Here is a 25,088-nt window from a genome sequence, read left to right on the forward strand (position 1 = left end):
GAAAAATTGGCTTCTATCCCACAGGTTTTTTTTGTTTGTTTTTTGCCTTCCTCTGGATCAACTTGCAGGATACCAGGCTGAACTGAATTGAGAGATGTCTTTTTTCGGCCTTATAAACTATGTTACTATGTTACCAGGCAGGATGCCTGGTTTCATGGGACTGATCCTGCTGACGAGATCTTTAATAAACTTCCCCACTGTGGTTATGTACAATGTTATGTCAGAACATTGGGTTCCAGTGATCTGGGGCAAAAGCATATAATAGACATCTAGACCTATTTACCTGCAGGATCAGGAGAAAGACGAAGTAGGCGTTGGCCACTCGCTGGAACTGCTCGAAGAGGTTGAGAGGAAGGAATGTGAAGACATTGTATTTTGAGGTCTTGATTGCATTGGTCTGGAAAATAAAAAGGGAAGAATGTTACATATTCTGAAATTCACCAAATATAGTGATCTCTCCATAGATAAACGTTCCAGGACTTCATCCTTGGACCAGGGCAGATTTACAAATGTCATGACTAGTGACTCAATAGTTGGCCTTGCAACACGAAAGTGTTGGATTCAGACATCTGTATTTCCTCTACGTAATAAGGTTAAAAAGACACCAAATGTTACCTTTCTTATCATCCATAAGTGTCCCAGGAAACATCAATTTTTTCCTTGTTAATATACTAGAGTGTCAAGAAATGAGTTTTGAGACCTGGCATAAGCTGACCATACACTATGGCTGTCAGACGAATGCTATTCCTAGTTAACTCTCCATACACTTGCATGCTTGGTTCAGCTGAGCGTGCATGTGTTTTCAATGTGGAGAGGGGAATAAGCAGCTGCCAAACACCTTTGAGAAGAAAGGATTAGGCGTGTTAAAATTCAATATTGCCGATCCTTTCCTCCCCTCTCACAAACTGAACAACTCCAAGATGAGACAGCTCTCCAGTATGCAGTTAAGGATTTACTTTATTCATCCAGACAGATTGTGCATGAGTTCCTCCAACTCAGGTCATGTACTTGTCAAGCTACGAAATTCCAAAATAGTAAACAAAATTACATCAGGTAAAATGTAAAAGGGGGAGCTCATATTGCCATTCCGTTCTTCTGATCCATCAGAACAGAAAAAAAACTAGTTCCTGTGCATGAAGTATACACATTTGGCATCCATTTGCGCTATTTCCGCCTGGGATCGATTTTTTTAAATGGAAAAAGTCCTGAATGCAGTACTTTTTGTTCTGCCTAAAAAACAGATCTTAGATTGAAATGGATCAAGCGGTAGTATAATAATATATTAATAGCGTACAGTATACAGAGGTAGTATAATAATATATTAATAGCGTACAGTATACAGAGGCAGTGTAATAATATATTAATAGCGTACAGTATACAGCGGTGGTGTAACAATATATGGATAGTGTACAGTATACAGAGTTGGTGTAATAATATATCAATAGTGTACAGTATACAGCGGTGGTGTAATAATATATGGATAGTGTACAGTATACGGCGGTGGTGTAATAATATATGGATAGTGTACAGTATACGGCGGTGGTGTAATCATATATCAATAGTGTACAGTATACAGTGGTGGTGTAATTATTATTATTATTATTAAAGCGCCATTCATTCCATAGCGCTGTACATATGATAAGCAGTGCACATACATAATACAGACAATTGCACTAAGCATGAACAAGACGAGTTGCAAACTGGTACAGAAGGAGAGAGGGCCCTGCCCATGAGGGCTTACAATCTACATGGTATGGGAGAAGGACACAGTAGGTGCGGGTGAAGCTGGTCATGGCGGTATAGAGGCAGCAGGGTCACTGGTTGTAGGCTTGTCTGAAGAGGTGGGTTTTTAGGTTTCTTTTGAAGGATTCCACTGTAGGTGAGAGTCTGATATGTTGGGGTACTGAGTTCGAGAGAATGAGGGATGCACGGGAGAAATCTTGGAGGCGATTGTGGGAAGAGGTGATAAGAGGAGAGGAGAGAAGGAGGTCTTATGAGGATCGGAGATTGCGTGTGGGGATGTATCAGGAAAGTAGCTCAGAGATGTAGGGAGGGGACAGGTTGTGGACGGCCTTGTATGTATTTGATAGTATTTTGAACTGAATTTGTTGCAAGCCAGTGAAGGGATTGGCAGAGGGGAGAGGCAGAGGAGTAATGGGGTGAGAGGTGGATCAGTCGTGCAGCAGAGTTGAGGATAGATTGGAGGGGTGCGAGAGTGCTAGATGGAAGGCCACAGAGGATAGTGTTGCAGTAGTCTAGACGGGAGATGAGGAGGGCATGTACAATTAGTTTTGCAGACTTAAAGTTGAGGAAAGCGCGGATGCGGAAGATGTTTTTGAGTTGGAGGTGGCAGGTGGTGGAAAGGGCTTGGATGTGTAGTCGGAAGGAGAGGGAAGAATCCAAGGTCACTCCAAGGCAGCGGACTTGGTTGACCGGGGATAGTGTGCAGCCATTGATTGTGATAGATATGTCTGTTGGGGGGTTGAGTAGGATGGGGGAAAGATGATGAATTCTGTTTTATCCATGCTAAGTTTTAGAAAGCGAGAGGAGAAGGAGGATATGGAAGATAGGCATTGTGGGATTCTGGATAGTAGGGTGGTGATGTCTGGGCCAGAGAGGTAGATTTGTCTGTCGTCAGCATAAAAGCGATACTGAAAGCCATGGGACTCTATGAGCTGTCCCAGGCCAAAAGTGTAGATAGAGAAGAGCAGGGGTCCTAGGACAGAGCCTTGCGGGACACAGAGAGGGAATGAGACGAGGAGGTGGTGTGAGAGTGGGAGACGCTAAATGTCCGTTCTGTGAGGTATGATGTGATCCAGGAGAGGGCCAGGTCAGTGATGCCAAGAGATGAGAGTTTGTAACAGAAGGGAGTGGTCGACAGTGTCAAAGGCAGAGGACAGGTCAAGGAGAAGGACGACAGAGTAATGTTTTCTGGTTTGGGCTGTTAGTAGGTCATTGGTGACTTTGATAAGGGCAGTCTCAGTTGAGTGGTGGGGCCGGAAGCCAGATTGTAGGCGGTCAAAGAGGGAGCAGGAGGAGAGGTGAGAGGACAGTTCTGAATGGACATGTTGCTCAAGTAGCTTTGAGGCAAATGGAAGAAGTGATGTGGGGTGATAACTGGACAAAGCAGATGGGTCAAGTGAAGGCTTTTTGAGGATGGATGTAATGGTAGCATGTTTAAAAGCAGAGGGAAAAAAAACCAGAGGTTAGTGATAGGTTGAAGAGATGAGTTAGGGCTGGGATAAACACTGTGGTGAGGTTAGGAATGAGGTGGGATGGGATTGGGTCAAGTGCACAGGTGAGATGTGATCTGGAGAGTAGAGCGGAGAGTTTTTCTTCTGTAATGGTGGAGAAGTGGGTTTTGGGAGAAGAAGACCGAGCAGTTGTGTAGAGGGTCTGTAGGGACTGTGCACTTAAGCTTTCTCTGATGTTGACTATCTTTTGTTTGAAGTATGTGGCAAAGTCCTCAGCTGAGATGAGAGGAGAGGGTAGAGGCGCTGTGGGACGGAGAAGAGAGTTAAAAGTGTTAAAAAGTTGTTTAGGGCTGTGGGCCAGGGAAGATATGAGGGATCAGAAGTAGGGCTGTTTTGCATCAGCGAGTGAGTATTTGAATATGAGGAGGGATTGCTTGTATGCGGTGAAGTGATCCTTAGAATGGGATTTCTTTCATCGCCGTTCTGCAGCCCTGGAAACTTGTCTGAGTTTTTTGGTCAGGTTGGTGTGCCAGGGTTGTCTGTTGATTTTTTGGGTTTTATTGTTTGTGAGGGGGGCAACTGAGTCCAGAGCTGTACTTATTGTGGTGTTATACAGGGTGGCGGCAGTATCTGGGTCTTGGAGGGAACAAATGGTAGAGAGTGGGAGAAGAGAGTCAGAAAGCAAGTGAAAGTCGAGATGTTTAAGGTTCCTGCGGGGGTGTGCTAGTGTGTGGACCGGGGGAGCAGCAGAAGAGATGAGTAAAGAAAAGGTGAGTAGGTTGTGGTCTGATAGGGGGAGAGGAAAAATAGGTTAGATAGGGAGCAGAGGCGGGTAAAGATAAGATCCAGAGTGTGACCATCTCTGTGGGTGGGAGCTGAAGACCACTGTGAGAGGCCGAAGGAGGAAGAGAGTGATAGGAGTTTAGAGGCGGCCGAGTGGCAGGTGTCAATAGGGATTTTGAAGTCACCTATGATAATAGTGGGGATGTCGGCAGAAAGAAAGTGTAGGAGCCAGGTGTTAAAGTGGTCAAGAAAGATGGTGGCTGCGCCTGGGGGGGGCGGTAAATGACAGCTGCTTGGAGGTTGGAGGGAGAGTAGATGCGAACAGAGTGTACTTCAAATGAAGTGAGCGTAATGGATGGTGGCAGTGGAGTTGGGCTGTAGGAGCAGGTGTCTGATAGGAGAAGACCAACTCCTCCACCATGTTTGCAGCCGGGGCAGGGGGTGTGAGTGAAATGAAAGTGCAGAACCCCTTTAATATTGTACTCCTGGAAACACCTTTTAACTAAAATATTCCCATCCACTGCTATAAAGCAGAGATCTTGAACAAGGATGAAGAACACAACACAAAATATAAAATTTAAATATTGGTGTTGAAGAACCATTCATCAAATAATTACAGCTGATTCCTGGGGGGTTTTCGTGTGTGTTTTTTAGTTTATTTTTTATTTTGTTTTACGGTATATTGAGATCACAAAGATTGTCCAGAATTGGACACAGCTGAGGCAAATGGAATGTTTTCCTTCACTGACAGCAAGCAGATATCTTGAATGGCTGCAGAATATTTATTAACCTCTTAAGGACATAGGGCGTACAGGTACGCCCTTGTGCCCTGGTACTTAAGGACACAGGGCGTACATGTACGCCCTGTGTATTTTCGATCACCGCCGGGCGGCGGGCGGTGATCGGAACCCCGTGCCTGCTCAAATCATTGAGCAGGCACTTGGGGCAAATGCGCCGGGGGGTCCGGTGACCCCCCCATGTATGCGATCGCAGAAAACCGCAGGTCAATTCAGACCTGCGGTTTTCTGCGTTTCCGGGTTGTTCGGGTCTCTGAAGACCCGATAACCCGGAACAGGATGGTGATGGTGGTGTGATTTCACCCCACCAATCACCATCCAGCGATCCTGAGTGGTGATGGTGACATCACCACTTAGGATCGCTTTCCGATTGGTCTGTGGGCGGTCCGGCGCCAAATTCAAAAGAGGCAGGCGCTCCTCTCCTCCTCCTTTTGTGTTCCGGAGCCGGAGGAGAGAGGAGCTGCCTGCACGTGTGCCCACCATCGTTGCCAGCACCCCCAGGACCCGATCTGTGCCCCCAGGACCCGATCTGTGCCCCAGCACCCCCCATCAGGTACATAGGGACAGCATAGGGAAAGTTTGTTTTAGGCAGGGAAAAAAAAGGGAAAGTTAGTTTCTGAACTTTTCTTACTTTGATTGCATCACCCTAAGTTAGGGTGTCTGGGGTCCACAGCACAGCTGTGTGACCCTAGACCCCCCCAGGGGTGCTGCCACTTGTCCCCCCCCCCACCCCCTCCCCCCCCCCCACCTTTTTTGGGGTGCATTTTTTTTTTTTTTTTTTTGTACGCTGATTGTGGCCGGCACTTAGTGTCCGGCCACTGTTAGCGCATCGCACACCCCACCGCTGATCAACTTCGGACAGTTGATCAGCGGTTTTGATTTTTTTCCCCCACATTTTTTGCCCTTTTTTTAGTTAGTTTATTTTATTTTTTTTCTGTTAGTTTTAGGGTGAGTTCGTGAACACCCGTGCCCCCACACACACGCACACAAAATAAAGAGTTACACACACGCACATATACACGCAGACACACACTCCCCTATGGCCCGCCGGACGTTCTCGGCCGAGGAGGCATACGCCCAGCTTGCCTCCGACTCCGAGAGTCCCAGTGAGGATGAGGATGACCCCACATTCCTGTTGTCATCCGCATCCTCCTCATCATCTAGCGATGATGATGAGCCCCCAAGGCGGCGGAGACGCCGCCAGGCGGAGCAAGGGGACCGCCATGTTAGGGACCCTGTGGCCCACACTAGTACGAGCAGCTCTGGGGCTCGTACTGGTTTCCCGGCCCACCAGTTAAATCCACCGGAGCCCCCTTCCGGTGAACTTGTCTGGTGTAGCCCAGAGCGATACGAGCCCGTGATTCCTGATTTTGTAGGCCAATCAGGAATCCAGATTTCCACAGTGGGCTACACTGAATATGACTTTTTTTGTCATTTTTTCAGTGACCCACTGGTAAATCTGATGGTGGAGCAGACGAATCTGTACGCCCAACAGTTCGTCGCTCAACACCCGGGCTCCTTTTTGGCCAGGCCCGGTGGCTGGACGCCGGTCAGTGCAGCCGAAATGAGGATATTTTGGGGCCTCGTGCTGCATATGGGCCTGGTCAAAAAACCCAGTGTCAGGCTGTACTGGAGTGGGGACGTCCTATACCAGGCCCCACTTTACAGTACAGCCATGACACGCTCCCGGTTTGAGGCCATCCGGAAATGTCTGCATTATTCCGATAATGCAGCATGTCCCCCCCGAGGTGATCCTGCCCATGACCGTCTGTATAAGATACAGCCGGTCATCGATCACTTTGGGGCCAAATTCATGGAGGCCTATGTACCTGGAAGGGAGGTCGCGGTTGATGAGTCTCTCATTGCGTTCAAGGGGAGACTCATTTTCCGCCAGTATGTGCCCTCCAAGCGGGCGAGGTATGGCGTGAAGCTATACAAAATTTGTGAGAGTACCTCAGGGTACACTTACAAATTTCGTGTGTACGAGGGGCGAGATTCCCGGATTCAACCCCCAGAATGTCCCCCCACTCTGGGTGTTACCGGGAAACTTGTGTGGGACCTTATGTACCCACTGCTGGATAAGGGTTACCACCTTTACGTGGATAACTTTTATACCAGTATCCCCTTGTTCCAGTCCCTTGCCGCCAGATCCACGTCCGCTTGTGGGACCGTGCGGAAAAATCAACGCGGCCTCCCTGCCCACCCCCTCCAGGTACCTATCCCCAGGGGTGAGACCCGTGCCCTTACCACTGGAAACCTGTTGCTGGTCAGGTATAAGGACAAGAGGGATGTCCTTATGCTGTCCACAATTCATGGTAACGGCATCACCCCTGTCCCTGTGCGAGGTACCGCGGCAACGGTCCTCAAGCCCGATTGTATCGTCGCCTACAATCGGTATATGGGAGGAGTTGATCTCTCGGATCAAGTCCTCAAGCCATATAATGCCATGCGCAAAACCCGGGCATGGTACAAAAAAGTTGCGGTCTACTTGGTGCAGGTTGCCATGTACAACTCTTTTGTACTATCCCGAAGCGCTGGCAGCACAGGGACATTCCTCCAGTTCTATGAGGCAGTCCTCAAGGCCCTGATCTTTTCGGACCGGGAAAGAGCAGGCCGGAGTACCTCGGGAACTGTAGGTGCCCGGATCGTCCCTGGCCAACACTTTCCAGGTGTGGTCCCCCATACTGGAAAGAAGGGACGAACCCAAAAAAAGTGCAGAGTGTGTCGCAGGAGGGGGATACGGAAGGACACGACTACTCAGTGCGACACGTGCCCCGATCATCCGGGCCTCTGCATTGACGGTTGCTTCAGGGAGTATCACACTTCCATGGAGTACTAAATTTATATCCCAATTTAGCACTGACATCGGATAAAAAAAAATGGTTCTCAGACCTGAGACACCCAAAAAAACTAAAATAATTTATTAAAAGTAGACATATTAGGTATCGCCGCGTCGGTAATAATCTCCTCTATAAAACTACCCCATGACCAACCCCCCCAGATTAACACGGTCAAGAAAAAAAAAAAAAAAAAGGTGCAAAAAAAGTTTTTTTTTGTCACCTTACATAATAAAAAGTTTAATATCAAGCGATCAAAAAGTCATATAGCCCCCAAAATAGTGCCAATAAAACCGTCCGCTCCTCCCGCAAAAAATGAGCCCCCACATGAGATAATTGGATAAAAAAAATAAAAATAAAATGACCCTTAGACTTTAGAGATACCCAAAAAAAAGATTTGTATCAAAAAAGATAATATAGTCAAAAACCTAAATAATTGTAAAAAAAGTAGACTTATTAGGTATTGCTGCGTCCGTAAGAATCTCCTCTATAAAAATATCCCATGACCTAACCCCCCAGATTAACACGGTTAAAAAAAAAAAAAAAAACGGTGCCAAAACCGCTATTTTTGGCACTTTTCCATTTCAATCCGTTTTTTCCGGTAACAAAACAAGGGTTAACAACCAAACAAAACTTAATATTTATTACCCTGATACTGCAGTTTACAGAAACACCACATTTGTGGTCGTAAACTGCTGTATCAGTAAAAGGGAGGCCGCAAAAGGAAAGGACCGACATGGTTTCTGGAAGGCCGATTTTGATGGCCTTTTTTATTGACACCATGTCCCTTTTGAAGCCCCCCTGATGCACTCTAGAGTAAAAACTCCCCAAAACTGACCCCATCTAAGAAACTACACCCCTCAAGGTATTCAAAACTGATTATACAAACTTTATTAACCCTTTAGGTGTTCCTCAACAGTTAATGGCAAATGGAGATGAAATTTCAGAATTAAAATTTTTGGTAACCTTGCCTCACAAAAATGTAATATAGAGCAACCAAAAATCATATTTACCCTAAAAATAGTCCCCAAAAAAATGCCACCTTATCCCGTAGTTTCCAAAATGGGGTCACTTTTAGGGAGTTTCTACTCCAGGGGTGCATCAGAGGGGTTGAAACAGGACACAGTGTAAATAAACCGGTCCATAAAAATCAGCCCTCCAAAAACCAAACGGCGCACCTTTCACTCTACGCCCCGCTGTGTGGCCGTACATTAGTTTACGGCCACATATTGGGTGTTTCTGTAAACGGCAGAGTCAGGGCAATAAAGATACAGTCTTGTTTGGCTGTTAACCCTTGCTTTGTTAGTGGAAAAAATGGGTTAAAATGGAAAATAAGGCAAAAAAATGAAATTTTCAAATTTCATCCCCATTTGCCAATAACTCTTGTGCAACACCTAAAGGGTTAACGACGTATGTAAAATCAGTTTTGAATACCTTGAGGGGTGTAGTTTCTTAGATGGGGTCACTTTTAGGGAGTTTCTACTCTAGGGGTGCATCAGGGGGGCTTCAAATGGGACATGGTGTAAATAAACCAGTCCATAAAAATCAGCCCTCCAAAAACCAAACGGCGCACCTTTCACTCTACGCCCCGCTGTGTGGCCGTACAGTAGTTTACGGCCACATATTTGGTGTTTCTGTAAACGGCAGAGTCAGGGCAATAAAGATACAGTCTTGTTTGGCTGTTAACCCTTGCTTTGTTAGTGGAAAAAATGGGTTAAAATGGAAAATAAGGCAAAAAAATGAAATTTTCAAATTTCATCCCCATTTGCCAATAACTCTTGTGCAACACCTAAAGGGTTAACGACGTATGTAAAATCAGTTTTGAATACCTTGAGGGGTGTAGTTTCTTAGATGGGGTCACTTTTAGGGAGTTTCTACTCTAGGGGTGCATCAGGGGGGCTTCAAATGGGACATGGTGTAAATAAACCAGTCCATAAAAATCAGCCCTCCAAAAACCAAACGGCGCACCTTTCACTCTACGCCCCGCTGTGTGGCCGTACAGTAGTTTACGGCCACATATTTGGTGTTTCTGTAAACGGCAGAGTCAGGGCAATAAAGATACAGTCTTGTTTGGCTGTTAACCCTTGCTTTGTTAGTGGAAAAAATGGGTTAAAATGGAAAATTAGACAAAAAAATGAAATTCTCAAATTTCATCCCCATTTGCCAATAACTCTTGTGCAACACCTAAAGGGTTAACGACGTATGTAAAATCAGTTTTGAATACCTTGAGGGGTGTAGTTTCTTAGATGGGGTCACTTTTAGGGAGTTTCTACTCTAGGGGTGCATCAGGGGGCTTCAAATGGGACATGGTGTAAATAAACCAGTCCATAAAAATCAGCCCTCCAAAAACCAAACGGCGCACCTTTCCCTCTACGCCCCGCTGTGTGGCCGTACAGTAGTTTACGGCCACATATTGGGTGTTTCTGTAAACGGCAGAGTCAGGGCAATAAAGATACAGTCTTGTTTGGCTGTTAACCCTTGCTTTGTTAGTGGAAAAAATGGGTTAAAATGGAAAATTAGACAAAAAAATGAAATTCTCAAATTTCATCCCCATTTGCCAATAACTCTTGTGCAACACCTAAAGGGTTAACGACGTATGTAAAATCAGTTTTGAATACCTTGAGGGGTGTAGTTTCTTAGATGGGGTCACTTTTAGGGAGTTTCTACTCTAGGGGTGCATCAGGGGGCTTCAAATGGGACATGGTGTAAATAAACCAGTCCATAAAAATCAGCCCTCCAAAAACCAAACGGCGCACCTTTCCCTCTACGCCCCGCTGTGTGGCCGTACAGTAGTTTACGGCCACATATTGGGTGTTTCTGTAAACGGCAGAGTCAGGGCAATAAAGATACAGTCTTGTTTGGCTGTTAACCCTTGCTTTGTTAGTGGAAAAAATGGGTTAAAATGGAAAATTAGACAAAAAAATGAAATTCTCAAATTTCATCCCCATTTGCCAATAACTCTTGTGCAACACCTAAAGGGTTAACGACGTATGTAAAATCAGTTTTGAATACCTTGAGGGGTGTAGTTTCTTAGATGGGGTGATTCTTGGGTGGTTTCTATTATGTAAGCCTCGCAAAGTGACTTCAGACCTGAACTGGTCCCTAAAAATTTAGTTTTTGTAAATTTCTGAAAAATTTCAAGATTTGCTTCTAAACTTCTAAGCCTTATAACATCCCCAAAAAATAAAATATCATTCCCAAAACAATTCTAACATGAAGTAGACATATGGGGAATGTAAAGTCATCAGAATTTTTGGGGGTATTACTATGTATTACAGAAGTAGAGAAACTGAAACTTTGAAATTTGCTAAATTTTTCCAAATTTTTGTTAAATTAGGTATTTTTTGGTGCAAAAAAAAATAATTTTTTGACTTCATTTTACCACTGTCATGAAGTACAATATGTGACGAAAAAACAATCTCAGAACGGCCTGGATAAGTCAAAGTGTTTTAAAGTTATCAGCACTTAAAGGGACTCTGGTCAGATTTGCAAAAAATGGCCTGGTCCTAAGGTGTAAAAAGGCTGTGTCCTTAAGGGGTTAAACACTGACTATGGGATCTTATGTGACTTATCTATCGTTAGGACTTCGGCTGATTGAGCAGAATGAATGGACTCCATGAATGGAGGTGAGCTGCAGTACCAGATACAGCCACTGCTGCATGTATGGCGCTGTGCCTGTGTAAACAATGAAGGGGACGCTGCTGTCACCCCATTGCTTCTGGAGGCCAGACCCTAACTATTCAAGGCAATATTTAATTCATGAAAACTCCCTTCCATTGTATCTGCATAAAACCAGAGGACCTCTAACCGATCCTCACGGCAAGGAGTCTGTGTCACGCTCCCTACTATCAGGCCATGGGTCGGGGTTTATAACATATTGCCCAGTTGTATCAGCTTTACTCACATTCCAGAAATAACAGGTCACAAAGTTACAGGGCACAATGCTACCCGGTGTCCTACCACAAGGTCACGGATTCCTTCAGCGGACTCTCCTGACTCACCATCATAATGTCGTTTATTACAAATATACGTATACGATACAACTCTGTGTCAGAATTTTATGAATGCTGTAAATCACGTACAGAATTTTACAGCCCGAGCATGCTTGTGGGGGGAGGGGGGACGAACATTAGCCAGTGCGTCCAACAAAATACAATATACACTCGAAGGAAAGAAAACCAGATCCGCTCCCTACGTCACCTAATGTGGAGACTGGTGGATTGCAATTTACTGTAGGATAATGATCAATGTCTAAAACTTAAAGGGGATGTGTCACAAAACATATTCTACATTTTTCAAACCAGCACCTGCATCTGAGTACTTTTGTAATTGCTTTTAATTAAAATATTTGTATAGCCAGCGAGCTATTCAATAAAATGTATCTGTACAGCGCCACCTGCTGTTTGTTCTTTTCCTTTTTTTTTTGTCTGTCTCACTGAGCTGGTCAAACATGCTCAGTTTAAATTTCCAGCTGCCACCAGCCTTGTGTTCTGAGAGCTGCAGCAGAAAGGACACACCCTGAGCTGCCAGGCTGAAGATACTCTAGTAGAGCAATTGAAGCAGTGAATGTGGAAATCTCTGGACCTATGTGAGGCACAGGGCTGGGTCTGGCTTTACTAGAAAGAGATTGTCATGTACTATATGATGTTTGATTTTCATTTTTTACATCAATCATGGCATAAACCCTTTAAAGGGGAACTCCGCTATAGTTTAATATAGGTTTAAGGGATTTCCAGGCTCCTGCTACTGATGACCTAGCCTTAGGATCAATATCCTATCAGTGGGAGTCAGATGACACGCACCCACACAGATCAGCTCTTCCCTGCAGCTTCCGATGCTGGAATTAGCAGTTGGAATGAAACAGGAAGAACAGCTCTGTTCAAAGTGTAGTGGTCATGCTGGGTTACTGCAGCTCATTTCCTATTGAAGTGAATGGGAAATAGGGTGCAGTAACACAGCACAGCCACTACACTTTGAATGGCGCTGTTCTTCCTCTTCCCTTCCAACTGCAGATTCCAGCACCAGAGGCTGTAGGGAAGAGCTGATCGGTGGGGGTTTGGGTTTGTCTGGACCCTACTGGTCGGACATTGAAGCTAAGAGTGGGGCTTATTGGACCATTGGGGAAGAGCTTAATAGTGCAATCGGTTGGAGCTTAGCAGCAAGATGGGGATAACTGGGTGGAGCTTAGTCGTGCGATGGGCCCCCAGACATTACTTTGCTTGTGAACCCAAGAATCTGTCCTTGTCCATGGCTTCGACATAGGATGTGTCATTAATGTCTAATTGGGTTATGACTATTGGGACACCCATGAATCGCTATATTTTAATGGGGGCGAGAAGTCTACATGAGCAGTATGCAGCAAGGGGATTTATTTTTTTTGATGGGTGAGGATCCAGGCAGTCAGACGTTTTGACTGTAGCACCCATTTACAGATCTCTCTAATGCCAAAGAGTCACTCACGAAACGTTACTTGAGAGCCCTGCTCTGAACCACAGGCCATAAAATCTTATTATTGATACCCTCCCATTCATATCTCCCTATGTAGGGCGGAGATAATGACAGGTCACATGATAGGCACCGATACTACACTCCCTGTCGTCTTGCCCACTGCCAGGGCACTGATAATACACCCCTTCTCGTCTCACACCCAGGTTGTATATAAAACAGTAGAGAACGATATCTGAGAAATTACCAGAGGATAAGGACATACTAATGGCTGTATTACACCACCAACAGATTATCTGACCAATTTCTCTCCAATAAGACCAATAGTTGGTGTGTATAACAAAAGATCTGTGTGTGTAATCGCCCATCTGTCCAATGATTGGTCAGATAATCTGCTGGTGTAATACAGCCCTAGGTCATAAGATCAAAACTGACCTTAATCTTTTTAAAGCCAATGCTGCAGGGACCTAAATAATATAGGAAAACTTGAGAAAAAGATTCTTATCTGAGCAGCTTCTTATTGATTTATCCATTCTATTCCTCTACAGAATTAAAGGAAGGCGCTTAAAGTGTAACTGCCATTCTATTTTTTTATTTCTGTAATGTATAGGGGCAGTGATATTGACCATTTTTGTAATATACTTTAATTACTGAAATCATACATTTCTATTAGAAAAATAGCTCTATAGTGGCCCATTTTGAGCCTCCTCTGTCTTCTGTTTACATAACAGTGGAGACTTGCTAAACCGACTGTGTTATGCAAACAGAAGACAGAGGCGCTTTGGTAAGGCTCAAAATGGGCCACTTTAGAGCTATTTTTCTAATAGAAATGTATGATTTCAGTAATTAAAGTATATTACAAAAATAGTCAGCATCACTGCCCCTACACATTACACAAATAAAAATAGAACGGCAGGTACACTTTAAGGTTCAGGTGCACTGGATGTTATTAATGTAATTAAAGAAGCAGTTTTTTTTTTTCATTTTACATATATTACTAGCTCACCATCAGTATTCTAGCAGTCTAATTTGTTACACCCTAACTTACACACCCTAACACCCTAGTTGAATCCATAAATTTTGAACCCTTTCATTATGGAAACCTGTTCATGTGACCTCAAATCAGACCAGCAGCCCAGAGCTTTTGTAAACAGGAACTCCGTCTCTCCCCTGTGGCTGACTTCCTGTGAACTACAGGATGACATCATTGGCAATCAAATCTCTCTCCTGGCAGCTCTCTGACCCCTCCTGTTCCTCTGTATAACCCTGTATTTTGTTGAAGATACAATGTCTAATGGACCAGGAGTATAGATATATGGTAGTTGAGTGCATACAGTGATTAGTTGCAGTTATATAAATCTCCTGATTCACACTGTCTGTCTGTACTATCTGTGTGTGCTGACTCTCCAGTGTAGATCTATGGGATGTAGCTTTACACTGGTCTTCCTGCCTCCTTCATGCAAGAGCTGACAGGGGAGAGAGAGATGACAGATCAGAGAGGGCAGACAGTCTCAATCTACATCACATAGGAGAACATGGAGACCCTGCTGTGTGAAACGACAGCAGCTCTGTGTCACTGATCTGTCATGGTTGCCCTTAGAGGATACAGGGCAGTGCATTGTGGGGAGACTCCAGCCCCTCTGTCTCTGCAAAGCCAGGCATGATGGGAAATGTAGGATTCATTAGGAAAATCATATCTGAGGGAAAGAATGGCAGACAACCCACAAATGGCACAATAAATAAATCATGCATACACAAGAGCCTGCATCTTGTTCTTTAAAGGGGTTGTCCAGGTTCAGAGCTGAACCACGACGTATCGCTTTTTTCACCCATTTCATGCTCTCCCTTAGGCCTCATGCACACGACCGTATGTATTTTGCGATCCGGAAAAATACGGATGACATCCGTGTGCATTCCATATTTATTTTTTATTTTTTTTTAACTCGTTTTATTGAGAATAAAAGCAAAAATTGGTACATTTATACATGTGTCAATATCGTATATCATACTTGTGAATATACATATTCCGCCATGAAGTCTCACAGTACAATCGGAATGGAATACAATTCCACAATACGGACAATAAAAACATCAAAAGAACATGTGACAACTCCTGGTAAAGTACAATCTCCCCCCCCCCCCCTCCCTGCATACACAATGAAATGCTGAGATAGGCAGTATTATGTGTTTAGCACTGAGTGCATGTGAGATAGCATTGCAGTAACTGGTGAAGAACACCAAGAACCCCAGATTTTTTCAAATTTCTGAGGGCACTTCCTGTTACCGTACATTACTTTTTCATAGGGCAAAATTAGATTTACCAGTGCTTTCCACTGACCTATAGTCGGCGGTCTGTCCGCCATCCACCGCAAAGCTATAGCTTTCCTGGCTAGGAATAGGGTCTCTCTTAAGAAGGTACAAACGTACAGGGTACGGGTGTCACTATCCACTATCCCCAAAAGGCAAATCTTAGGGCAGCAGGGTATCACCTTTGTGATCAAAGTAGATAAAATGTCCACTACCTTTTTCCAAAAGGGTTGTGCGTACCGACAGTCCCAGATAAGATGCCAGAAATCCGCATTATTTTGAATACACATTTTAACACATTGTAAACAAGGATGACATAGAAATATACTGTCCATAAGGCTAAAAACAAAAAGGATATCAGCCTATTTGTAGTAATTAAGTACCCAACCGACCCCCCCCCCCTCCCTCCCTCCCTCCCTAACCTGCAAAGTACAAAGGCACATTTTTAAACATTTCCATTCAGACGTCGAAACGACAGCCATAAATCTCATAATTTCCCGAATTTCGCTGGGCATCCACGCTTCTGATATACCATCCGTTCATAACTCAGCATCGTGTCAACCGCGCTTAGGAATTCGCCTAGGATTGGCGGCGCTGTCTGTATCCAATGCAGAGCGATTAACTTTCTAGCAACATATAACATTCTACCTATAGCTATTTTATGTACCTGACCTGTGGCCAGTTCAGAGACATATCCCAACACACACACTTTAGGGTCAGAGGGTACTCGTACCTTGTAAACGCCCTGTATTGTCTGACGTACCAACTCCCAGTATCTCCCTAACCTCTCGCACGTCCACATCATATGCAACAAATCTGCAGAAACCACAGAGCATCTTGGACATTCATCCGTGGGCCTGAACCCTATACGGAACAAAAAAAACGGAGTTTTGTAGACTCTATGGACAATAAACAGCTGCGAGAGTTTACGTCCTTCACTCAGGGAAGAGAGAGGTATCGCCTCCAGTATATCAGACCTTTGGTCATGAGTTAATTTGCCAACATCTTTTTCCCATTTACTTTTAGCCACCAGTGGATGGGACACTAGAAACTTATCAAGCAATAGCTTATATATACAGGATATCATACCTCTCCTCGCCCCTCTAGACAAAATCTGGTGCAGTGCAGCATCTCTCCCTGCCACCTCATTCGTACCTTTAAATGTGGCGTTGTATGCATGTCTCACCTGAAGGTACTTATAAAAGTGAGTTCTAGGCAGTTCATACTTCTCCTGAAATCTGGTAAATGACATGAACTTCCTTTCCTCCAAAAGGTGGCTCAACCTCAGAATACCCTTTCTTTTCCATGCCCCAAACTCAGACAAGGAGAGGAAATCCGCATTATTTTGAGCGCATCTGTAGCATCTCGTGTGGTCTATCCTGCCCATTTTGTGCAGTCTGGTAGGTGTTAAATAACTCCTGTGGAGAATGAATAGTTGAATAAGCCTGTTGTTGAGAGAAGGCGATACAATTGACGGTGCACACAAAGCCTCATCAGTGATCTGTGGCACCCTCTCTTTCCACCTAGTCTCCACCGACAGGGGTTTGGATCGTATTTTGAGATCTAAAAGGTGCTTGTATAAAGTCGAGATCATCCCCTTTGGCCCCTGTGTCCTAAGTATGCCTATCAGTGGGTATTTGGAAATGCTTCTTATATCCCCATGAAATTGAGCCTGGAGAGCATGTCTTAGCTGTAGGAATCTGTAGAAATGGGGCCGCAGCACCCCAAACTTCTCCTGGAGCTGAGAGAATGAGTATAGAACACCTTTCTCGTACAGATCCCTTAAAGTGATCCATCATTTTCCCAGATAGCCCTGCCTTCACAGTGCAGCAAGTGTGGGAACATAGGATTGTTCCATAATACGATATCATCAGGGAGGTCTTGATATTGTTGGAGCTTGGCAGCTCTCCAGACCTGATGAGCTAACCTGTGTATGGGTAATATTCGGTTAAGCTGGTGTGACAATGCTGGGTCCTTAGTAATAATGACACCCAGATATTTAAAATGTTCCACCACCATAAGATTGTGATATACCGGGGGCCAGTTCAGGGACCATAAGGGCCGATTTGGACCAATTGATGCGTAGGCCGGAAAAATTACCAAATCGATCGATCAGTTCAATTGCCCTTGGTAGGGATGAATCTACAGAGTCCATGAACAGAATAAGATCGTCAGCATACAACCCTAGTCTATCCTCCCTACCTCCCACTGACACTCCCTTAAAGATGTTGTCCTGGCGTATTCTAATGGCTAAATGTTCAATTGCTACTGTGAACAATAATGGGGATAGGGGGCATCCTTGCCGTGTACCCCGGTGTAGAGGAAATGTCGGGGACAAAGAACCATTAATCATAATATTAGCTGTAGGCCGGTGATAAAGCACCTTAATCCATTTGATGAAAGTGGGACCAAAGCCGAAACATTCTAGGGTATGCGACAGGAACGCCCATTCAATTGAATCAAATGCCTTGGCAGTATCTAAGGATGCCAAGGCCCACTGTCAGCCGTCCGTGCATCCCACCTGCGCCACCACCTGAGCTCTCCTGATATTGCCTGAGGTAGAACGGCCTGGTATGAAGCCAGATTGATCCTCATGAACTATTGAGGTAATCACCTTATTTAACCTATTCGCAAGGATCTTGGTCATAATTTTGTAATCTAGGTTCAATAATGAGATTGGGCGATAAGATCCGCACTCCACGGGATTTTTATCTGGCTTTAGGAGAACTACAATAGAAGCGTCATATAGGGAATCTGGTAGATAACCCCTCTCCAAAGAGGCAGCATACAACTTGCGCAGCTGAGGCCCTAGAATATCCTCATATTTAGAGTAAACCTCCAGAGGAATGCCGTCTGGACCTGGGGAGTTTCCCAAATTCAAACCCTTGATCGCAGCAACTACCTCCTCTAACATAATCTCTTCATCAAGGGGGATAATTGAGGATGAGCCACCTCATCTAAATACGTACGGAGTTCAAACGAGGTATATTGGGTTCTTGAGGAATATATGTGTGGCGAAACCAACCTCGCCACTGGGTTTTGGAGAGGACTGGCTGCTGGCCTCTTGCCCCAGGATTATGGGCCATATACTAACTTTTAAACCCCTGAACCGATTCAAGTGAATTTTGGATAGGTTTGTCCCCACGTTATACTGTTTGAATTAATGTAAGTTATATGTATGGCCAATGTAAACTCACAAAGTTGTAACAATCTATAATAATTGTAACTTGTCAGCTTGGGAGGAAAATGCTGGGTGTGTTTCTATTGTGCCATTGTCCCATTGTGTGTTTAAATGGTGATGTCTGTCCTGTTGTATCTACATGTGTATTGGCGATCTCCCTTTGTTCTGAGAGATAATTGGATTGCTCCTCAGGTTGTCTCCAGACAGAGGGGAGGAGACCATGATGCATTGTGGGGATATGTTGTCCTATGTCCCAGTCTTCATTCTGGTCCTCTGGGGGCCTGAACGATTGGTTGCTGTAGTTGCATTGTATGTGTTGTTAATTACTGATTGGTTGTATTTCAAACCCCTGTGGGCAGTACTATGTTTTTGGTTTGTGAATAAAAGAGGCTGTACGTGAAGTACAGTCAGTTCCTGTTTCACCTTCAACATAGAGCCTCGTCTCATGTGTGTGGGGATTGCTATACGTGTATACTCCCCTGGCTATAACTACTAGCTCTTTTAAGGGCTGTTCCTGCTCTCTGGTTTTAGGAGAGGTCCACCCACTGGAGCCTGGAGCCTTGTCGTAGGTCCAGGGTGGGTAGGAGACGGTGAGACCTCAACCAAGCTTCGGCGGTTCGTGGGGTCTGCAGTGCGTACGGTGTCAAGTGGAGTGCTTGGAGTCCTCGGAAAGCACTAGGAGCATTCATTCAACGGAGGTACCCGGTCGGTGTACCAGGTGATCCGTTACATTGGTGGCAAGCAGTGGGATGGCGTCCTAGTGTGAGGAGAAGCAGCTCGGAGACACCGTTCGTGGAGTTACAAATTGAGGGCAACGCTAGTATCCGTACAGCGCCCCTGGGAGCAGAGGTATCCAGCGACTTGGAGCAGACAAGTATGGAAGGCTCTGAAGATGACTGGCTGGCCGAGGTGAGGCAGCGAGTTGCCCAGTATGGAGGTAATGTGTCCATGGATATATACCAGGCCATCTGGAACCAGGTCACAGCCAAGCGACATGCAAGGATGGAACGAGAATTCCGACTGGCGAAAGAGAGCGAAATTGCCCAGCGGAAGGAGTGTTACAGCAGCCGAGCAGAGGCTGCATCCGAGGAGGTTAGCAGTCTCCCCCTGAGGCGGCCAGAGGAACCCGAAGTAGGGGTCCTCATAGACTGGTCCTGTGAGGAACCACAACAGGCAGGTGGAGACGGGACCGAGGTCTCTCCACCGGGATGCTGGGCAGCTGGCCCAGACGCTCAACAGCAGCCGGAGTTGCCAGGTGTGGACGCAGGTGGTTCTTACTCGCAACTGTTGAGGGACCTCACAGACTGGTCCTGGGAGGACCCACAGATGGCAGGTGGAGATGGGACCGAGGTCTCTCTACCAGTCCTACAGGGATGCTGGACGGTTGGTCCAGATCTCCAGCCATCTCCGCAGGGATACCAGGAGGAGGAGGTAAGCGATTCCTCCTCTCCACAGCCGATCTGCAACAAGGTCCTGGGGATAGGATTCCCTGACCACATCCCAGCGGAAGAGCTGGCATCTGGGCAGAGCGCAGTCGGCCTCTGCCCTCCCCTATCCTCTTCTCCAGAGCCGGACTTCCCACAGGCTACCCCAGCAGAAGAGCTGGCATCTGGGCAGAGCGCAGTCGGCCTCTGCCCACCAAGTACCTACAGCTCCAAGCTGGAGAACCACAAGGAAGCGAGGAGTAGCAGATGCCCACTCAACAGCTGGGGACATACAGAACAGAGCCAGGCCCCAAGATTCAACAGGTCCAGTATTGGGTTGTGGTTGGACTGCCAGACTAACTCCGGTACTGACCGTGAGGTCAGGTATCTGGTTAGTCTTCCCTGGGAGGGGGAGATGTGTGGCGAAACCAACCTCGCCACTGGGTTTTGGAGAGGACTGGCTGCTGGCCTCTTGCCCCAGGATTATGGGCCATATACTAACTTTTAAACCCCTGAACCGATTCAAGTGAATTTTGGATAGGTTTGTCCCCACGTTATACTGTTTGAATTAATGTAAGTTATATGTATGGCCAATGTAAACTCACAAAGTTGTAACAATCTATAATAATTGTAACTTGTCAGCTTGGGAGGAAAATGCTGGGTGTGTTTCTATTGTGCCATTGTCCCATTGTGTGTTTAAATGGTGATGTCTGTCCTGTTGTATCTACATGTGTATTGGCGATCTCCCTTTGTTCTGAGAGATAATTGGATTGCTCCTCAGGTTGTCTCCAGACAGAGGGGAGGAGACCATGATGCATTGTGGGGATATGTTGTCCTATGTCCCAGTCTTCATTCTGGTCCTCTGGGGGCCTGAACGATTGGTTGCTGTAGTTGCATTGTATGTGTTGTTAATTACTGATTGGTTGTATTTCAAACCCCTGTGGGCAGTACTATGTTTTTGGTTTGTGAATAAAAGAGGCTGTACGTGAAGTACAGTCAGTTCCTGTTTCACCTTCAACATAGAGCCTCGTCTCATGTGTGTGGGGATTGCTATACGTGTATACTCCCCTGGCTATAACTACTAGCTCTTTTAAGGGCTGTTCCTGCTCTCTGGTTTTAGGAGAGGTCCACCCACTGGAGCCTGGAGCCTTGTCGTAGGTCCAGGGTGGGTAGGAGACGGTGAGACCTCAACCAAGCTTCGGCGGTTCGTGGGGTCTGCAGTGCGTACGGTGTCAAGTGGAGTGCTTGGAGTCCTCGGAAAGCACTAGGAGCATTCATTCAACGGAGGTACCCGGTCGGTGTACCAGGTGATCCGTTACAATAGTTCACTATAGAATTCTCTGAATCTGTTCAATATTCCATCAGGGTCCTCCACTACGGTTCCGTCCTCAGTCTGTATGCGAATGATCGGAGGAGCCATAGTGTTGCGTCTGACAACCTGTGCTAAGATCTTCCCCGTCTTACTACCCTGCTCAAAAGCCTGTTGTTTGAGGAAGAAGAGCTTGCGGTCGCTCTTTTCTTGTAAGCATAACATGTACTGCCTACCTTTCTGCATCCAATCTAATCTATTCTCCTCAGAGGGATTGGAGACATATGCATTCTCAGCTGACTTGCATAGTGCACACAGCTCCTCCTCCTTAAGCCTCGCGGCTTTCTTGAGATAAGATATGGATGATTTGGCACAACCTCTCACGAAAGCTTTCAGGGTATCCTATAGTGTAAGAGCATCGCTGTCCCCTTCTGTGTTTAGGTCTAGAAACACTCTTAGTTGGTCAGGTATACGGTCATTTATGTTCATCGGGGACAGCCAAAATGGATGAATGCGAAGACTGTGACCACGTGTCTCCGCTTCAGGCGAGATCAGTGTCCCCACAATAGGCGCATGATCAGACGGTCCCTGAGGCACATACTTCGCATCAGAAATTAAGAGATAAGCCTGCGCGTCACATAGCAGGTAATCTATGCGGGACAGCGCCCCCTTGGAGGGCGTGAAACAAGAGAACTCCCTACTAGAAGGATTCCTCTCCCTCCACACGTCTAGCCACCCCAGCTCCGAGATGAATCGTCTAAGCCGCGAGTCACCCGCCTGTGTGCTATCCGCACGAGGATTGGCCTGGAATCTATCTAATGTCTCATTTCCCACCATATTAAGGTCTCCCATGCACAACACCTTAGAGAATGGGAACTGGGCTGCAAAGCTCGCCGCTGCCTGAAGGACAGAGAGGTTGGCAGGAGGAGGCACATACACATTAAGTATAACATAGGGTACACCATTCAGATGTGCAAATACAAAAATATACTGGCCCTCAGGATCCGTCACCTCCTGATGTACCTCCCACCTAACCGATCGATGAACCAGTAAGGACACACCCCTAGAGTATGACGTACCAAATGCACTTTTTACCCATTGCACCCATGGTTTACGCAATCTTCCCTCTGTTTCGGCTGTGACGTGGGTTTCCTGGAGGCATAGTATGTGAGGATTGTGTACCCGGACTTGTGCGAATACCGCCATACGTTTCCTGGGACCGCCCAGACCACACACATTCCAGGACATACATGTTATGGACGCCATGAATACTGTATGGACTTTAATGCGCAGGATGATCCAGGAAACCCACATTCACTTGCCTTAAGACTATCACAGCAATGTATACCACAGCAATAGATAATGCACCAATTGACAGACAAACAGTTAAACTGAAAACTTAACAGTAGATCCCGGCGTACCAGGTAATAAACATATTTGAAGCACTGAACATTAGTGACAATGTTAATGGGGAACCTGCACAGTGTAGAGATGGTGCAAACAGGTGCAGGTGAGAGCGCTGGCTCCCAATATTAATTATAAGCATGGCCAGTAATGTATTGCATCTTAAACATAACCTGAGACATATTTCAGACATACTCATGGGTCCCTCACACCCGTTTGCTGCCAGATATAAAGTTCGCATGGAAGTCCAATAGAACCTTTATCGCTCATAATAAAAGAACCAGAGGATGAGCAAGTCCCGTCTCAGGCCCAGCACAAGTGTTATTGCCTTTTAAGGATTGTCACCTCATCTCTGGGCGCATTCCGGGGCCTCACTAGGAGCCAGTCCTCGGCCTCCCTGGGGTTGTTGAAGAAGTGCGATTTCCCGCCATCCAGGACTCAAGCGAGCCGGATAGGCCATAGAATATTGTAAATCAAGATCTCTCAAACGTTTCTTTATAGATGTAAACGTAGCCCTCTTCTTCTGTAACTCTGACGAGAAATCCGGGTATAAGGAGATGTTAGCAGATCCGAGGGTGATGGTTTGCTTTATTCTAGCCTTGGAAAGAATGAGGTCGCGATCCCGCCAGTTGAGCATACGGGCGAGGAGTGGTCTCTATGGGGCCCCAGGTGGGGGCATCCGAGCCGGGACTCGGTGGGCTCTCTCCACTGCAAATGCCGCCGAGAAGGACGCGTCTGGGAATGTTGATTTGAACCATCCCTCTAAAAATGTAGCAGGATCGGATCCCTCGGTCCTCTCAGGCATACCCAGTATGCGGATATTATTCCTCCTCGAGCGGTTTTCTAGGTCGTCACACTTCTGACACCACATTTCAACCGCTCCCTCCACAGCAGTCACCCTAGCTGCCAAGGGTCTGGTTGAGTCTTCCAGCTCTGACACCCTCTCCTCTGTAAGCCGAACCCTCTCTCTTAGTTGCTGAACGTCATGGCGCAGGAGGCCTAGGTCCACTCTGTCCTCCTCTATCTTGCCTGTAAGTTACGACTGGCAACCCATGATGGCTGCCATCAGCTGGCTGTGAGAGACCTGCAGAGTGAGTTCGGGTTCCCCCTCCGTCGCTGATGCCTGACCTGCTTATCCTCTATTAAGCGGTGCACGAGGAGAGGAGGTAGCGGCGGCGCAATGTTGTGGGTCCTGGCGAGCGAACTCCTTCAGGCGATCCGCCGCTTGTTGCGCCTTGCTGGGACCCATGATCAGGGTGTACGATCTATGTGGGTTCTTTAGCTCAGGTTTGGGTAGGTAAAACTGTTACCAGCTCAGGATTACTCAGGATGGAGTTATGGAGCCGGAGCAGACACATCCAGCCATGTCGGCAGTTAGCCACGCCCTCCCGTGCATTCCATATTTAGCGGAACAGAACAGTTGGCCCCTAATAGAACAGTACTATCCTTGTCCGCAATGCGGAACGGAAATACGGACATACAGAAATGGAATGCACACGGAGTAACTTCCGTTTTTTTTTTTGCAGACCCATTGAAGTGAATGGTTCTGCATACGGTCCTAAAAAAAAAACGGAACGGACACGGAAGGAAAATACGTTTGTGTGCAAGAGGCCTAAAATAATTTAACTCGCCTCATCCACTTGTTCGCGCAGTTGATATTGCTTTGATATGGGGGATTGATCATGTGATGAATCATGTGACGAGTGCAGTGACGTCACCACAGGTCCTTTTCCTCCTGGTCTTTAAAGAAGATGTAACGGTCACGCACACACACACACAGGCGGAGGATAGTGACCACTGTGCTCCACCCTCACCCTTGGCCCTGCCTACTTGCCTCACGAGTCCTGATGACAGGGGACAACTGGACGGCAGTCCCTAACTTAGGATACGTGCGGGAAGGACAGACAAGACAAATAACGGATAGTGAACAGACCGGATAGTGAACAGGGATAAGCAAAGAATGGTCAGGAGAAGCCGGGGTCATAAATACAGTCCTGATCAAAAGTTTAAGACCACTTGAAAAATGGCAAAAAATCATATTTAGCATGGCTTGATCTTAACAAGGTTCCAAGTAGAGCTTCAACATGCAACAAGAAGAAATGGGAGTGAGACAAAACATTTTTTGAGCATTCAATTTAATAAAAACAACAAATAAACTGAAACAGGCTGTTTTTCAGCTGATCAAAAGTTTAGGACCACATGCCTTTAAAAGGCCAAATCTGTGCAAAGATGTGGATTCAGAAGCATTTTCTGTCAGGTAGTCACACGTTGTGATGGCAAAGGCAAAAAAACTCTCCCTTTTTGACCGTTGTTGGGTTGTTAAACTGCATAAGCAGGGTCTCTCACAGCGCGCCATCGCTGCTGAGGTGGGACGCAGTAAGACAGTCATTTGGAATTACTTAAATAA

At 46.0% G+C, this 25,088-nt stretch overlaps 1 protein-coding gene across 2 annotated transcripts in view; it reads right to left on the reverse strand.

The window, feature by feature from the left end:
• LOC120992301 (phospholipid-transporting ATPase ID-like) overlaps positions 1–25,088 on the reverse strand; it is a 222,385-nt gene that overhangs the window by 71,618 nt on the left and 125,679 nt on the right. For both annotated transcript variants that reach the window (XM_040421193.1, XM_040421192.1), the window contains exon 4: positions 284–397. In XM_040421193.1, coding sequence (XP_040277127.1) covers positions 284–397 — 114 coding nt within the window. The remainder of the gene's footprint in view (positions 1–283; positions 398–25,088) is intronic.

Source organism: Bufo bufo, chromosome 2, assembly GCF_905171765.1.
Source record: "Bufo bufo chromosome 2, aBufBuf1.1, whole genome shotgun sequence".
Taxonomy (NCBI): Eukaryota; Metazoa; Chordata; class Amphibia; order Anura; family Bufonidae; genus Bufo; species Bufo bufo.